Raw genomic sequence first — 17,196 nt, 5'->3', positions numbered from 1 at the left:
GTTTAATGCTAAAAAAAAAAAAATTAGAGTATTATAACAAGATGTGTAAATCTATGGAAATAGTATGACTGATGACTAAAGAGCTTAATTTTTATAAGACAAAGACAACCATGATTTTACTATGTATTCACTTTGGTAAAATGCTCACAGTCCGAACACAATGCACAATCACTTTATGATAAGAGCATACCGACAGATCTGGTTTTTTTTTCTGTACATGTACTCCTGATGTCTGATGTGATGTCATTGCCTGACTGTGACTCACTTCTTCTGCTGTACTTCCTCTCAATCTCCAAACCTGCCTAATTCTTCTTGATGGTCTTCTGCTTGGAGTTTTCTGCATTTGTGAATCAACTGCTGTGGTTGTGGATGGTCTCGCATAGATACCGTAAAGAGTTGCACTTCCCAAACCCAATTTCTGGCCAAGATTTGAGTCAGTGTATAATGTCCCCTCGATACTTTAGATTTGTATCTTCTAAGAACTGCTGGTATTAACGTGATGTCTGTCCAGGCCAGATTTATGTAATACAGACTACATGTAGTCTTGAAGTATCCATTATAAATACTGTATATCACATTTTAAAATTTCTACAATATAGCATGACTGAGAATGAACATTATCAGTTTTCTTATAAGTTATTATCTAGTGTCAATGTTCAGTAATGGGCCCCACGTTAAGAAATATGGGAGAGTAAAGTTCTAAATATCTATGTAATTCCTAGTAGTAGATTTCCCATATTTTAAATAGAAAGTCTATCACACATATATTTCTTTTTGAGAGTTTTCGAACCAGAGAGACAATGTTTCATCTTTGACAGGTCATTTTTATTGTCAGTATTCATTTTCAGTGTGTGCTAAGCACTCGCTCGTTATGGTTTACAGGTTTATATGTAAATTATGTATACAGAGACAATGGTTAGATACATATGACACCTGCAGCACATACATATATTTAGATTAATTTTAACATTAAAAACAGATAAACAGAAGCAACCCATCTTCCCAAGTACTTACTGTAAAAGCTCATTCTTACATTGCCTAAAGATGATTTATAAAAATATAGCATAGCAATAAATAATAGACAGACATGGCTACCAGATGTGCAACCAGATAGCAATGATGTATTGATATGGTGCTAGATCTTAATGACATAATCATCTTACATTTTTAGTGCCCACTACTTTCTTTTTCTCAAGAGAAAAATCAACCACAGTTTAAGCCATGAACTGATAGAATGTAGATTGAAAGGAGTGAGAAGGCTAGAAATAAAGGCTACATTATTCTGTGAATAGAAGAATATATTGAGTTCATTATTTGTAATAGACAATTATATTGAATCACATATTGTAGATACAGAAGATGTGTATTTGTTCACGACATAGTTCACTGTTAAGAATACTGTACAGTTAAGGCCATTAGACACAGGCTACATGAATGGTAGAAAATCACACGCTACTCAGTGGCAACTTGCACTGCAACAGTCATTTTCTGAATTTTCAAAATCTGTCAAAAAATAATAAATAGGTCATAAGCACAAAAAAAAACTACAAGACTACAAGAATAGTGATATGACTTCTATCAAAAGCAACTTAAAAATGAACCAGAATCCATTCCAAACATACACCTGGGCAGGTTTTTTCTCAAGGGCCCAGCAGTGACTCTATGGCAAAATTTTAACTCACAATTGTCCGTATTTAACTTTAACCACTGAACCAACACTGTTCCATTTTTGTAGCTCAAGTGCAAAACATAAGAAGCAAACTCAGTCACAAAAAATGTCAAAACAGCTATATTTGCTATAAATGTTTAAAGTTAATTTTTTACCCAACCATTCCTTTAAATGATAATAATAATAACAGAGAATGTCACTCATCCTGGAAGTTGCTTCTTATGCTTCTTCTGGGTTTTTTAAATTATAGTGCAGCAACATGTAGCTGGATAGTCAATTGCTTTGACCTTTAACTCAGTACCATAAACAAAGTAAATATAGTCTTTTTCCTGCCACCGGTATGTCACCTTAGTGATGGGAATCAGCTCAACACTTTGTTGCTGGAACACAGAAAGGTCAGAAAATTCGAAATTACTCCCCACATAAACAACAATTAGGTGAAATGTATTTTTACACAAGCAGGACTACAATTTTAATCCATTCATTCATGTAGAACAAATGATGGCAGGTTCATACAGTCACATGAAAGGGTTATTGGTGACACTATAAATGCACTCAAGACGATTACTGAAATAAAACATTCTTCAAGGAAGAGTGAGGAAAACATAGCAAAGCAAAAAAAGAAAGTCTGTTGCTGGCTAGAAGAAACTGCGAACTTCTGTCAATAAAACACAGTTTAAAGACATCAAGTGCTGTCTAACAGGGTGCCCATATTTTTGCATATGACTGTATGTTGCCCAAATGAATGTTATGAATGTTACAAATGAATGTTAACCTGCTGGATGATGCGTGATGTCTGGGAAAATTTGCTGTGATGCTCCCTGATCATTCTATCAGAAGCTTGAGCCACATTCATTTCTGGGAATCCATTCAAAGGATACACCTGCAATAAACATAACAGCAAGGATAAAGGATATTGTGAATTTCAGTAGTTACTCTGCCAGGCATGAATCTAAACTATTATTCATCTTATTATTCAAAACTAGTAGAAGTAATAATAATAACTTTTCTCTCACCATGAACTTGGTATCTTTGAGGAGCTTCTTCCCAGTAACTGCATCCAGTTTATTTTTTTCCAGACCACTTGACTGCTCCACTACATAATCGTCAACATTGTTTTTCCTGATGCCAAAAAATGTAAGCATGATAAATGGTTTTATTCAGTAACTAGGAGTCAGTTCATTTAATGTGTCAAAATATGAATGATTTACCATTCCACTGTAAGCTTGATATACATTAATAGCTTCTTTTTCCCTTTGCAGGTATCACATTCAGTTGTTCCCTGACCTGAACAATCAGGGCACCTATAAAAAAAATGGGGTAAAAGACAGCAAAAGGTCCATATATGATTATTCCCTTGGATTGAACTAATAGTATCTTTACACACCAGTTTAGTGCTGATGGGTGAAAGATTCAAAGTGTAATTTTGGTAATTTTCTCACTTGGGTTTTCTATATGGAGGCACTGAAAAGAATGACACTCCTCTAGATCATGATCTTTTAATGCAGACAATCACTGAGTAAAACTGACACTATGTGAACGAATGAATGACACATCTGATCTGCACAAAGCACGTCTATTAGATATGCACAGAGTGGTAACTGAAAGGGTCAGTCAGCTATAGTGTGAAAACTTACTTCATTTCGCCTGTGCCATTGCATTTTGCACAGACTTGTCCTTCAGCAGCTTTCCCAGAGCCTCTACACATATAACATTGTTTCTGCAATGAGACATTTGGCAGAATAAAGACTCTGGTTTAGAGAATATATAGTTTTTTAAATGGAAACATTGTTTTTTTAATATATATACCTTTATATACTAGAGATACATGACAGATTAGAAAAAAAAACTTGTGGCTTTGTCATCCTATGAGTGCCATTTTGCTGCCATGGCTTGGCTCCACATGTCAAGGTACTGCAGATCAATACAAAGTTAAACTGACTGATAGTCTTTATCCTATGATGAAACATTTCTATCTTAAACGGCATGGTCTCACAATGAACCCAACTTCATCCACAGGTATATGTATACTATACATACAGTATATTAGAGGTGTAACGCAATGCCATTACTTGTATCTGTTTAGTGTTCAAATTATTTGTATCTATTTTTGTATTTGGATTTAAACCAGAAGTGGGTGTGGTTTATACCGTAATATATTTTATGTTAACCCTACCACTATGATCTAAACACTAAGCACTAGAAAACAATTAAAAACAAGGCTGCTGGAAAAATAAAACCTTTACATTCACAAATTATAACAACATATAACAATTTGTAGAACATAACTTTATTTAACTCCTTAACCACATATTGTATGGAACTTTCTGGCAAGCTTTCTATATTCTGTCTAATGTGACAGAGTAAGCAAGCTAACTACACTCCTCGAACACTTTATTAGGAACACCTGTCCACCTACTCATTCATGCAATTATCTAATCAGCCAATTGTTTGGCAGCAGTGCAGTGCATAAAATCATGCAGTTATGGTGCAATAAAGACAACACATCCAGTGAGTGGCAGTTCTGTGGGTAGAAACACCTTTTCTATTCTGGAGAATAGCCAGAAAGGTTCAAGCTGAGAGAAAGGCTACAGTAACTCGAATAAACACTCTGTACAATTGTGGTGAGCAGAAAAGCATCTCAAGATGCACAACATGTCAAACCTTGAGGTAGATGAACTACAACAGCAGAAAACCACTTCAGGTTCCACTTTTGTCAGCCAAGAACAGAAAGCTGAGGCTGCAGTGGGCACAAGCTCACCAAAACTGGACAGTTGAAAACTGGAAAAACTTAGATTTGTCTGATGAATCTCAATTTCTGTTGAGGCACACAGATGGCAGGGTCATAATTTGGCATGAACAGCCGGAATCCATGGACCCAACCTGCCTTGTGTCAACAGACTAGGCTGGTGGAGTTGGTATAATAGTGTGGGGAATGTTTTACTGGCACACTTTGAGCCCATTAATATCAATCAATCATCGCTTGTATGCCACAGCCTATTTGAGTTTTGTTGCTGACCACGTACATCCCTCCAAGGCCACAATGTACTCGTCTTTTAATGGCTACTTCCAGCATGATAAGGTACCATGTCACAAAGCCAAAGTCATCTCAAAACTGGCTTCATGAACATGACAATGAGTTCAATGTTCTTCAGTGGCCTTCTCAGTCACCGGACATGAATCCAATAGAACACCTTTGGGAAGTGGTAGAACAGGAGATTTGCAGTATGAATGTGCACCTGCAAAAATCTGCAGGAACTGCGTGATGTAATCATGTCAACATGGACCAGAATCTCAAAGGAATGTTTCCAACATCTTGTGGAAGCCATGCCACGAAGAATTGAGGCTGTTTTGAGAGCAAAGGGAGGCCCTACCCAGTACTAGTATATGGTTTCTAATAAAGTGCTTGGTGAGTGTATGATTCAAAGCAGTGATGTCTTTCCCAAATCGAGAAACTGTTATAACAGTTGAAACAATATTCATCTAATAATATTTTACCCCATTTACTTAGGTTTTTGGATTTGTTACATTTCAGAGAGTTCAGAAAAGGTCACAGGACACACTACTATCTACTATAAAGCTAGGACACACTCGCAGTGTTTCTGCAAGTCAAAAGGGGGTCTTTTAAGTAGTATATCATTATAATCACCATATGATTTTTTTCGGAGAAGATTTCCTTTTAATAACGATAGAGAACAATCTTTAAGAAAGACAAAAAACACACAAAATGAAAGTAATCCTTTTTTTAAAATCAATTAAATAATTATTTTACAAGCAGCCCATAGAGCTACACAGCTCTGTACACAGCATGCAATCTTCATGAGCTATATGGAACAACAGCTCAATAAATAAAAGCAGATTTCCTTTTTTTTCATACAGAAATATGGTAGAACTATGGTTTTATTTTGGAATTCAGGCAATCTTTAGTTCGAGTTAAAACAGTGCAGCTTGATATCTGTTCTGTGCATAATGTCTGCACACTGTTAACTTGTTTCCAATGAAAAGACTGAGAAAAAGAAGTAAAATACGTCTATCTTTTCCTATACTTGCACATTTTGGGCTAGTTACATGTCTTGTTGTGTGGTTTTTGAGCTGTATTTGAGCTGGGAATTTTGCTGAAATGTGGCAACCCTCCCCTAAAATTGTCAAAGAGGAGACTAGGGGACTACAGGCAGTCGAACACAAGGTTTTCCTCAGAAGTGTTCTGCCTTGATTAGCTTCAGTTTAGTTGATTGAACAAGCTGTTACAGGTAGTGCTGCCTCCTTCCTCTCCAAATAGTTCTTGCACAGCTTGGAGTTATGGTTGGTGTATTTGAAAATCAAAAATTAGTCGAAAAATATAATAAGAGGATATTTAGTTCTGTATTAGATCTATCTTTAGTGTTTAGATATTTAGGTGACACAAGGTAGTTCTATAAGAGTTCTATAAAAAATTAATTAATACAGAGTAACTGACATATATTTTTGCTCTGTCAATGAAAATTGCTCCTAAAGAAGCCACAGCTGGATAGACCGTTTCATGATGCCATTCAATGCACAGACCAACTGACAGCCCATAGTAAGTGTAGTACCAGTTTCAATATGAGTACTCATGGAACACCGCTTGTCCAATCAAATTAGTGGACCAGAACTAACTGTTGTAAAATCTCTTATACTATATATAATACACAGTGGTTCTATTGTGAAAGGTTTCAGGGAATATGCTTTTTACATAGTTTAATCCCCTTACACCTCCCTCAGATCTACCCCTTTTAATAGAAAGTATGATATATAAAAGCTGAAATCACTCACAGTCTTGGATCCATGACACTTGGTGCACTGACATTTTCCCGAGGCACAGCATGTGTCACATGGCTAGAAAGGAAATTTTCAAAATATGTAAAATGAGTAAAAATATAACTAGCTATTAAACCTCTCATGAATTACAGATTAAACATTTTTTTTCAGTTGTATTATATTCTCAATGCAAACTACAATTGTATGTTGGTGTAAAAAAGATATTAGGTTTGAACTCAGGAAAGGCTCAAATAAATTCTTAAAGAGAAAGCAAAAGCTATTCACAGTGCAAGTAGCAACAAACACGCAACAGTACAACCTATACACACACAATGCTTTCTGCCTAAGGAGGGAAAACACAGGACTTAAATAGGGTAAATAACTGAGTAACACAAAATAAGTGTGCACAATCATGGGAGGAAATGGAGCAGACAACAAAAGAAGAATCTCAAAAATTGAGTGTGGGTGCCCTTTGGTGGTCTGGAGGGAGGACGTCCCCAACCGAGCAAGGAGGCGGGGCGACATCTCCAGCCAAGCAAGGAGGTGGGGCAATATCCCCAGCTGAGCAAGGAGATGGGGTGATGTCCCCAGCAGAGCAAGGGGTCAGAGCGACATCCTCAGCAGATCGAGGAGGCAGAGAGAGTGGGAGATGGCTCCAGCCAGGAAATTCAAAAAATTCCCTGAGGGGACGCATCACATCGGGCCCAGCCATGAGTTGGTCCAGAAGGGCCTGCATGCACTGAAGCATGTCTGCTACAGACACGTTAAGGCGAAGCATTCTGTCAGGAATTCCCAGGAAGTAGGATGCAGTTGCAGACATCTTTATTATAAACAAATGAAAACTGAACATGAGCAGCTTATGTGTTAACCGCATCAGGAGCCATACCTTAAGGGGGCGCTATGTCACGTCCACCATGGACAATTCCCCCCCAAGATCACCAGAGGGCACCCACACTCAATTTTTGAGATTCTTCCCCCAGGACCCATGGATAGAGCGAAGCCCATGGCAAGGCCAGAGGAGGGCAGCGATGACCACAGCGTGGCCAGAGGGGGAGCAACAACAGGGGGGTGGAGCAATGTTCTCAGCCAAGCGGTTGGGGGGGGTTTGGGGGGTTTGAAATCATCATCCGGGAAGGGAGGTGGGGCAACATCCCTAGCCAAGCAAGGAGGCGGGGAGATGTCCCCATCCAAGCAAGGACGTGGGGCGACATCTCCGCCAAGCAAGGAGGCAGGGTGATGTCCCCAGCAGAGGAAGGACGCAGAGCGACGTCCTTAGCAGATCAAGGAGGCTAAGAGAGTGGGAGATGGCTCCAGCCAGGATGGGAGCCCCCTCCTCAAAAAACTCCCCGAGAGGGCGCGTGACATCGGGCCCAGCCATGAGTTGGTCCAAAAGGGCCCACGTGCACTGAAGCATTTCTGCTGCAGACATGTTTAGGCGAAGTATTTGGTCAGGAATTCCCAGGGAGTAGGATGCAATTGCAGTCATCTATATTACAAACAACTGAAAATAACAAAGAATGAAATAAGGAACCAAAAACTCAAAAACTAGAACAAGCCTAGACTTGAACAAGGCAAGGCAAGGCAAGGCAAGTCAAGAAAAAAGAACATGAGAACAAAAGCTATTCACGGTGCAAGTAGCAACAAACACATATCAGCAACAGCAAAACTTGTACACATGCAATGCTTCCCACCTAAGGAAAGAAAACACGGGACTTAATTAGGGTGACTAATTGGGAAACACAAATGAGTGTGCACAATTGTCCATGGTGTTAATTGTCCATGGTGGACGTGACATAATGCCCCCCAAGACCACCAGAGGGCACCCACACTCAATTTTTGAGATTCTTCCCCCTCGACCACCCGGTAGAGTGATGCTCACAGTGAGGCAGTGGTTGTCTGGGGATGGTGGCAGATGAATTGCCCATGGTGGATGTGACAAATACCTTGACTGATTCTGTGTAGGGCACTTTGACATCCTGAGTAGAGTTTGTAAACATGGCTGGCACTTGAACCGGGACTTCCCATGGATTAGGAGCAATCTGTGTGTAGGCAGTCAACGGCTGACCTATCATTACACATTCATAGCATTAATAAAAAAAATTTAATGGAAGCATATAAATGACTGTAAAGACCTATCTGATGCTGTTATTACCCTCATAAGGCTTGGTGGCCCACTCTGTTTTTCTGGATTCCGTGTAAGTCTCCAGACGATACTGTGAAGGGAGAAATGAACAAATGCGTCAGCCACAATGGGACTGAAACACGTCCTCCATTTCAATGCTACAGTGGATATAAAAAGTCTACACACCCCTGTTAAAATGGCAGTTAAAAAAATGAAACTAAGTTAAACCATGTCAGAAATATTTTCACCTTTATTGTGAAATTGCAACATGTAAAATTCAAGTGACAAACAACCAAAAATGTTTTAGGGAAAAAAGAAAAACAAAAAACTTCCAATACACAGCTTCCGTAAGTGTGCACACCCTTTTATAATCAGGAATATGACAGTGTTCAGAATCAAACAATCACATTCAAACTAAATACTAAATACTAAATAAAGAAATAAATACTAAATAAATAATACTAAATACTAAATAATAAATACTACTATAAATAATACTAAATACTACTATAAATAATACTAAATAATAAATACTAAATAAATACTAAATACTAAATACTTAAATACTAGTTAGTATACACCTAGTTAGTATACAATTAAAGTGATCGATTAACCCCAAATAAAGTAAAGCTGTTCCTACAGGATTTTCCTGACATCTTCTTGGTAACATCCAACTTGAAAAACCATGGGCTGCAAAGAGCTTACAAAGCAGGTATGGGGGCTCATTGTTGAAAAATATCAATCAGGAAAGGGTTAAAAAAAATTTCCATGGTAGTGGATATGCCATGGAACACAGTAAAAACAATTTCTTTGTATTTTTTTTCTTCTGCTTTGGAAGTATACATTTATTATTATATGTCTTGAACCTCCAATGGTCATCTAACAATTTTTAGTATTAGAAGCATTAGTATAAGAAACCCTTCAGATATGAATAAGGATTCAACCAAGGGAAATGGCAAGGGATAGTCGATGAGAGTGTGTTAAAAATATTATTGCCATGCAGCCATTATATTCTTTAACTATTTCAAGGCACTACGTTACACTATTACGTTACTATAAAGTATCCATCCACAGGGATTCATCCAACAGCCAATGGGATTTGAAATTGTGCTCACTTGCTGGACAAACATAACAACCAGTGCACTAGGAAGTGAGCACTAACGCTCTTGTCTTCTGTCCTAGGAAACTCCTGTTGCGCACTACAGCACATGTACATACAGTTTAACCCAATCTTAGTTTTATGTATATCATGTCAAGAGAGAGTGTGTGTGTGATTGCAGTTACTCGGTAGGTGTTGAACTGTTCCATATTGGTGATCACGCCATCTGTAGCTGGACCAGATGAATAACAGCAATCGCTCGTTGCAAAGTTGTGAAAAACCTCTTGCGCCTCTTCCTTGGTAAGAGCAGGAATACTGGAAAAAAAGAAGAGAGAGGCAACAGGTAAAATTCCCTTTAACTTGAGAATATACTTTTAAAAAAAAATAAATACTTCTCAAAAATGCAGACTCAATGATGATCAGGTTAAATCAGTCTTAAATTATTACCATCTTGCCCTATAATACTGCAACCCTCATGTTTACCTGAATGGCAGTGACCAACAAGCAATTTTTTTTAAAAATACATGAGTTTATATGATGATATGAAAAAAAGATTGTCCATAAATGAAGGAATCCTACCTCCAGTCGTGTGCTGGCTGTGAATCAGGAGTTGGCATTGGCTGGATAGGTGGAGGAGGAAGAAACCCACCTTTCAAAACATAACATCACAAATGCGCACATGATTTGTGCCATTAACAGCAGGTTAGACATAGGTCTCTATATAAGAAACAAGCTGAAGAAGAGGTATTTGCCTGCTATATGTCATTATCTACTGGCCATTACACTGAGACAAACCATAATCAGGCCTTGTGATATTTCTGTTTTTGTACACAATTCATTTCTTGTTGGCTTGTGACACAATGGCCTGTTGTCCCCAAAAGTCATGTATAAGGTGCTACATTAGAGCCTCAGTAAATAATAGGGCATTACACAAGAGTGGGTAAGTGGATTTCAGAAGAGCAATAAACCTATATATCAGCTGAATAAAACTTCTTTCAAAAATCATTTTATTATTATTTATTTCATTTCATTCCAATATTTCATTATTTCTGTTCCTACCGCCAATTCCCTCATATCCAGGCACCGGGTTCGTTGGAGTCTGCATCCCGTATAACAGAGGCTGCTGCATTCCGTGCACTGGGGAATACATAGCTGTAGTACACACAGTTTTAAATGAGCATTAGATAAACACTGTTTCACATATTTCACATCGGAGATGAACCCAAATATATTTCTGACTACTGGTGATGATTGTAATCATAGGCTAAAACTTTGATTAAATACTATTAACTATAAGGCATTAATTTACTATTTGTTATAAAAGTGTCATTTCAAGTTCAGTAGAGGCCACAGTTATGGATCTGTTGCATTCCTGAGTGGGTTAACACTCAGCAATGCAAGACTGTAGCTATTAGTGTTTCCACTCTTAACGCTGATACGTGGTTTCTTTGAAGAGGCTTCCAACACCTTTAGAACATCAGAAAACCATTTTGGAGTTGAACTGCCCAATAGCAATATGTGAACTGAGGTGGAAATGGGGCAGGTATGAGTCAATCTCTCCTGCTCAGGTGCATTTTACTTATCACAGCAGTAAATGTTGACTAGAAGGGAATACTGCAAATTTAAAGAGCTTGAATGTTTTCAGGCAAAATCTCCTAAAACTTTAGGCAAGTAATAAAAGTTGCTTTTAAAAGTTACATGAAAACATGACAATAACTTCATTTCATCAGTTAAAGCATTTACATTTAATACTTGGGTATGTTTAAAAGTAGCAACTTCTTACTTTCACTTGAGTACATTTTTGGGTTGGATACTTCCATTTTTAATTGAGTAAGAATTTATTTTTACATTATCTAACAGTATCTATACTTTCACCTAAGTATAATTGCTCACTTTGTCCAGCCCTGACTAGTCCTAAGATGGGCAATGTAAGAGCAGCTGAAAAGTGAAGCCAAATGATATATATATATATATTATAAAGCTTAATAGATAAATGAAGGTCGGGTTTCTACCAAGGAAATAAGAAAGATGCAGATATGAATGGTATATGAAGAGGTTTTAAACCTACCTTGGCCGACTGGATAAGACTCTGTAACCGTGAGCGGATAACTGGGGGAAAAGTGCTCAAAGGAATTTATCAGAAATTCAGTCTTCTATGGAGTCACGAGGCCCGCCCTTCAAATATGAAGCCAAGCCCCACCCCTCATCTCCCCCCACCCCCTCATCTCCCCCCACCCCCTCATCTCCCCCCGCCCCCCACTCACCCCCCACTCACCCCCCACCGCCCCCCAACAACACATCTGTTCATCAGATTACCGTTCCTCAGATTTGACTCAGTCTTAACTGCTTATAACTCGTATGAAAGAAAAGATCAACAAACAAATATAACAATAGCGTCTATATATGGAGCCTGAATCTATCAGTAATTCATAAACTACAAATTTAATACTACAGTATGTAACACATTAAAAAAATATTACAGATCAGCACAAAGATTTTATTATAAATAGACCTCTTAAATAGAGCATTTTAAGTCTTCAGACCCCCCCCCCATTAATATATTACTCACCATAATATAGATAATATACCATACTCACCATAACACTGTACAACAGCTTGTCTCTGTGTGAAAGGTGAACACACTACTGCACAACCATCTGTACATACTATTAATGTCATTCACATGTTGTATATATTATTCACTGCCATTTTTTGCATAATGGTTATAATGGACTACATATTATAATGTATAATGTATATATAATAACTATAATGTATATAATTATAACACCATACTAGGTTTATTCATTTAATGTTTTTTTTTTTTTTGTTTTTTTTTTTTCAATTAATTTTTGCAGTATAAACTTTATAGCCTATAATGTATTCTTGTTTGGATAGTTTTATGATAGTGATGTTTCCTTTTGTAACGAGGAGACCAAGAATCAATATTTTAAAAAAAGATAAATTTGTTGATGAATGGATGAATGAATGAATGAATAAATAAATAAATCCAGTTATTTTAAGTAAAACCGCGCTAACGCGCTACACACTGAACATCGCCAGCACGAAACTTTTGTAATACAATGGACCTAATCCTAAATAGCTCTCTATTAAATATAGAGAAGGGCTCATTAGCCATTATTTCATACCCTATGTAGTGCACTAATATAGGAAACTAGAAGGCTTTTGGAAGCCGTTCGGCTTCACCAACTTCCGGTGTTTCGGAGTTGATTTCCCAGCATTCCGCGCTCTACTTCCTCCTCTTCTACCTTCTGTCTTTTCGTGAAGACAGAGTAAACGGTGAGTGGAACGAGAAAATCTGTTTCCATCATGTTGTCCTGACGCTGTTTTAAGCTCATCCGTTTGCAGATTCATCCCAAGATGTCCTATGATTATAAATGTTAAGATATTTCGGGTCAAGCTGTCAAGTATCTTTGGATATTTTATATAAAAAATAGTGCTAACGGACATGGCGGCCGGTGTGGAGCCGCGTCGGGGTTGAGTTGGCGCTGTATTAAGATGGACAGTAATGTAGCGCGAATATGTTATTATTATTTAAATGTGGCTTCAAGTATTTATCAAGTCTTTTGGTCTAAAATTAATTATTTACACTTAGCTAATTGTGATATTACAAGTCGGAAAGTAGCACCAGGACATGCTAATGAAACCATGCTAGGAGCTAGCTGTGTTCATGCTAACCCGCTAATAACTCCACGTACAGTTCAGTTGCCTTGTGTTTGGCTTCTCCATTATAAGTGACGTGATAAATAAAGCGGGAGGTTGTGTATTATACATTAGTGTCATTGTTTATGATTCGCGGGAAGCTGTTTTTAATGCTAGCTACAGCGCAAAGTGCTCAAGTGGAAGATGGTGAAGAGATTTCTTTGAAGACACATCAGCGTAATACTGTAATAATCTTAACAAGTGTTCTTCAGTTTCAAGTGTCAGACTTGACTCTTAAATTTAGACAAGTTTAGGCACATATTTTGAGTGATTAAAAAAAATAATACTTAGGGCACTTGTTATATATATATATATACACACACACTCACCCAAATAAAGGTGCCTTTAAATACTGCACTGTAACAAGTGCCTGAAATATTAAAAAATAATCACTCAAAATATGTGAATATCAACTTGCCTAAAAATTTTTAAGAGTCAAGTCTGACACTTGTTAAGATATAATAACGTGGTATGTCCTGTTTTTCACTGCACTTTCTGTATATTGAGTGTGCATTCTGTGTTGATATTCAGTTTTTAATGATTTTTTATTTTTTTTTTGGTTGCAGCTATCATGGCCGCCCTCAGACCCCTTACCAAGCCTAAGATCGTCAAGAAAAGGACTAAGAAGTTCATCAGGCATCAGTCAGATCGCTATGTAAAGATCAGGGTAAGATTTGCCGCATACTTCTTTCAGCTGAAACTGTTCGCATGTATGTAAATGATTGCTGTTATTGCCAGATGTTTGGCAAGGTTTACATGTGGACAGTCTGGATATCAGCTTGAGCTGATTTGAGTATGTTTCTGTGTTTCCCGTTTGGGTGTTGCACATGTTCGTCAGCGCCAAGATGTCACAAGTAAATCAATGGTAGCAGTGTGAATGATGGGCATGTTGGAAAAGGGATCAGAGGACATTTGAATATATAAAGGTGGTGTCATAAACTCAAGCTGCATGTTGAAAGGCCAAAAAACTGCACATTCAGAAATCGTATGTTCTTTAAGTTATCTGACGAGTCTGTTCCAACATATTTTCTAGACTGTTTGACCACCCGATCCTTGTGTCACTGTGTCTTTTATGGTGCACTTTCAAATTTAATTACAATTAGAAATGGAACGTGTGGCCTAAATAATTTGACAGTGCGTTGTGTAAGTTGCAGTATACAGTAGTGAGGGGTAGGGGGGTTATTATTATTATTATTATTATTATTATTATATGTGGATCTCAGCTAGTGAAAGATAAAAAAAAAATTTGGCTAGATATAAAATATATTTTTGTAGCTAAATGAATCCACAACATGCATATTCGTTAAGTTGAGGAGCCAAAATATAATTTTCTTAAGTGACAATGTTGTCCTTCTGTGATTGATATGAGCACAGTGTAGCACTACTGCTCGTCTCGTCCCTTGTGTCTGTCCCAGACACACTATGCTTGCGATTCTGGGCATCAGATATGTTTTTGTATAATTTCTGCCCAAAAGCTTCAGTGTGCTGTGCTGGTTTGTAGCGGGAGAACATTTTGGACACCATGGCACAATGAAATTTTAGGAGCAAGATTAAGTCACGGGACTGTATAAGGGTAATCGAATCTGTCTTTCGAAGTTGTTTGTTTTGTTTGAAGCGACTTCTGACATTCATTCTCTCTTTGCAAATGTACAGTATAGGCATGTTAATTTTGAAATGTATATTGAGTAATAAACGTTAAGTAGTTTAGGGTTCTTGTGCAGGTCTAGGAGAGTATGGAATTTAAAGGCACTCTTTTGCAAAGAAATTCAGAAAACGTTTTGAGAAATGTATTGGTGTTTATTGGTAAGTGTTTTGTTGTCAAAATTATGATTCTCATTAGACATGCTCTTATTGTCTGCACAGCCGAACAGCATGAAAACTGAATGCAGAAAGTCTTAAAATGTCAAATGTGGACTTTTCATTAAAAAAAAAAAAACGAGCTCTATAATTGTGCATTAAATGTATTTCTGTTATGTGCCAGTTGAAATGTTTTTGAATATATTTCCATGTCTAAATTATTGCAAAGGATATTTCAGTTTCAAAAACATGGTCATTTTAGACGCTAAACATTGAACCCATCCTTTTTGTGACGTGCAGAGCAACTGGAGGAAGCCACGAGGTATTGATAACCGGGTCCGCAGGCGCTTCAAAGGCCAGATGCTGATGCCCAACATCGGTTATGGTAGCAACAAGAAGACCAAGCACATGCTGCCGTCTGGCTTCAAGAAGTTCCTGGTGCACAACGTCAAAGAGCTTGAAGTACTCCTGATGAGCAACAAGTAAGAGCTTTTAATGCTGCTGTTCTTACAGAGACTTGGGGTGATGGGACATTTCTCAGTATCATCATACTGTAAAATCAGAAGCTTACAAAAATACTTTATCTAAAAATTGAAAGGAAACTTGTTTTTCACAGCAGCTTTCTCAGCGGTATTCATCCTGTATCATTGTGTGCTGCATCTGAAGCATACACGTATTTACCATAGACAGTTAACACATTTCCCTGTACTGACAACTTAGACAGAGCACTTACAATAGAAGTCTAAGTGCAGCTTGAGCTGTCACATTTAAAATGTGTGACTGTAGTTTGAATTATAATCTTGTTGCAAACTTTTTATAAAGTTCTTTTCCCAGTACAGGAAAACATGCCTGTTCTTGCCCTTGGCAATTGCCCATAAAACTATAGCTGTAGGTGAAATTAGGTTGAAATTACCATGGAACTAAATGCAGTCTGCAGAAGAAAAAGCAGCGCAACTATGTCTGAAAACTTATGTGGGAGTGAATTTGAAAATGATCCAAATGCTTGCTTTTTAAGTGAAAAGGAACAAAGTGTCCCAAGTGAATATGTACAGAAAAATGAACTATATTACTAAATGAATGGGGTGAGTGAGTCAAATTTTCCTTCACACACTGCTCCTGGCACTCTAATATAATTAGTTTGAGATTAAGTAGCCCTCATCATTGCTCAGGATTAAGGTCACTGCAGTAAACATGTGCAAGTAATTCAGTCATTCACAAATTTCCACTAGTAAAACTGTAGCTTCAATGTTTTGCCACAGTAATATAATTTGGTAACTATACATACTACTCCTTATAAAATTTATTAAATAATCCTGACTGAGAATTGAGATCTCAGTTCTCCTATGTTTATGGTAATTCTAAATCTCCTATGTTTATGGTGATTCAAAGCTTGAAATGCATCAAGATTTTGATCAGCCCAGCTTTCCTCTCCAGCTGTACCTGCTGAATTCACCCATGTTCTAGTCAGGTATTGAATATGGAGAGAGAGTGCTGCAGAGGAGATACCCATTCCACCTCAGGCTCTTCCCATAGCCTGCAGGTGGAAGATAATCTGCAACAAATCTCTAGCATTCATCTGATTTTAAGTGACTATTTATGGACTTTTGTTGCACTGCATTGCTTGCAATAGAATGGGCTTAATAAGAACTGTTTTAGAAAAGAAAAACAGGCAGTATAAGGGCAGTCAAGTTCTTGAGACATTATAGGACTGCAGTTTTTGACTAGTTAGAAAGATATGTAAAATTCCTTTACAGTTGCATGCTTAGCTTAATTTCTCTCTTTGTTTTACTTTTGTAGGAGCTACTGCGCAGAGATTGCCCACAACGTCTCCTCAAAGAACAGGAAGCTGATTGTGGAGCGAGCAGCTCAGTTGGCCATCAAGGTCACAAACCCGAACGCAAGACTCCGCAGCGAGGAGAATGAATAATCTGGCAATGTGGTCTTTTCAGTAAAGCTAAAAAATCATAAAAACCAGTCCTTGTCTCATGTGATTTTTTTTTTTCCTTCTTT

The 17,196-nt window shown here is 37.6% G+C and overlaps 2 protein-coding genes across 2 annotated transcripts; one reads left to right on the top strand and one right to left on the bottom strand.

The window, feature by feature from the left end:
- Positions 1-803: 803 nt before the first annotated feature.
- LOC113538136 (protein SSUH2 homolog) lies at positions 804-11,805 on the bottom strand. Its single transcript, XM_026933007.3, has 12 exons — positions 11,735-11,805; positions 10,726-10,818; positions 10,246-10,315; positions 9,852-9,981; positions 8,598-8,658; positions 8,389-8,510; positions 6,461-6,523; positions 3,307-3,389; positions 2,881-2,973; positions 2,686-2,791; positions 2,445-2,552; positions 804-2,049 (listed from the first exon to the last, which is right to left on the bottom strand). Exons 2-12 carry the CDS (start codon positions 10,814-10,816, stop codon positions 1,909-1,911), a joined length of 1,068 nt encoding a protein of 355 aa, XP_026788808.1. The 5' UTR covers positions 10,817-10,818; positions 11,735-11,805; the 3' UTR covers positions 804-1,908.
- A 1,030-nt stretch (positions 11,806-12,835) lies between these two features.
- rpl32 (ribosomal protein L32) lies at positions 12,836-17,160 on the top strand. The gene is made up of 4 exons (XM_026932596.3): positions 12,836-12,966; positions 13,956-14,056; positions 15,487-15,668; positions 16,984-17,160. The coding sequence occupies exons 2-4, from the start codon at positions 13,961-13,963 to the stop codon at positions 17,111-17,113; spliced, it is 408 nt and encodes a 135-aa protein (XP_026788397.1). The 5' UTR covers positions 12,836-12,966; positions 13,956-13,960; the 3' UTR covers positions 17,114-17,160.
- Positions 17,161-17,196: the final 36 nt, after the last annotated feature.

The sequence above is a fragment of the Pangasianodon hypophthalmus genome, chromosome 20 (genome assembly GCF_027358585.1).
Source record: "Pangasianodon hypophthalmus isolate fPanHyp1 chromosome 20, fPanHyp1.pri, whole genome shotgun sequence".
In the NCBI taxonomy this organism is placed as follows: domain Eukaryota; kingdom Metazoa; phylum Chordata; class Actinopteri; order Siluriformes; family Pangasiidae; genus Pangasianodon; species Pangasianodon hypophthalmus.
The sequence above is the reverse complement of the archived record's forward strand: the minus strand, read 5'-3'. Positions and strand labels throughout refer to the sequence as shown.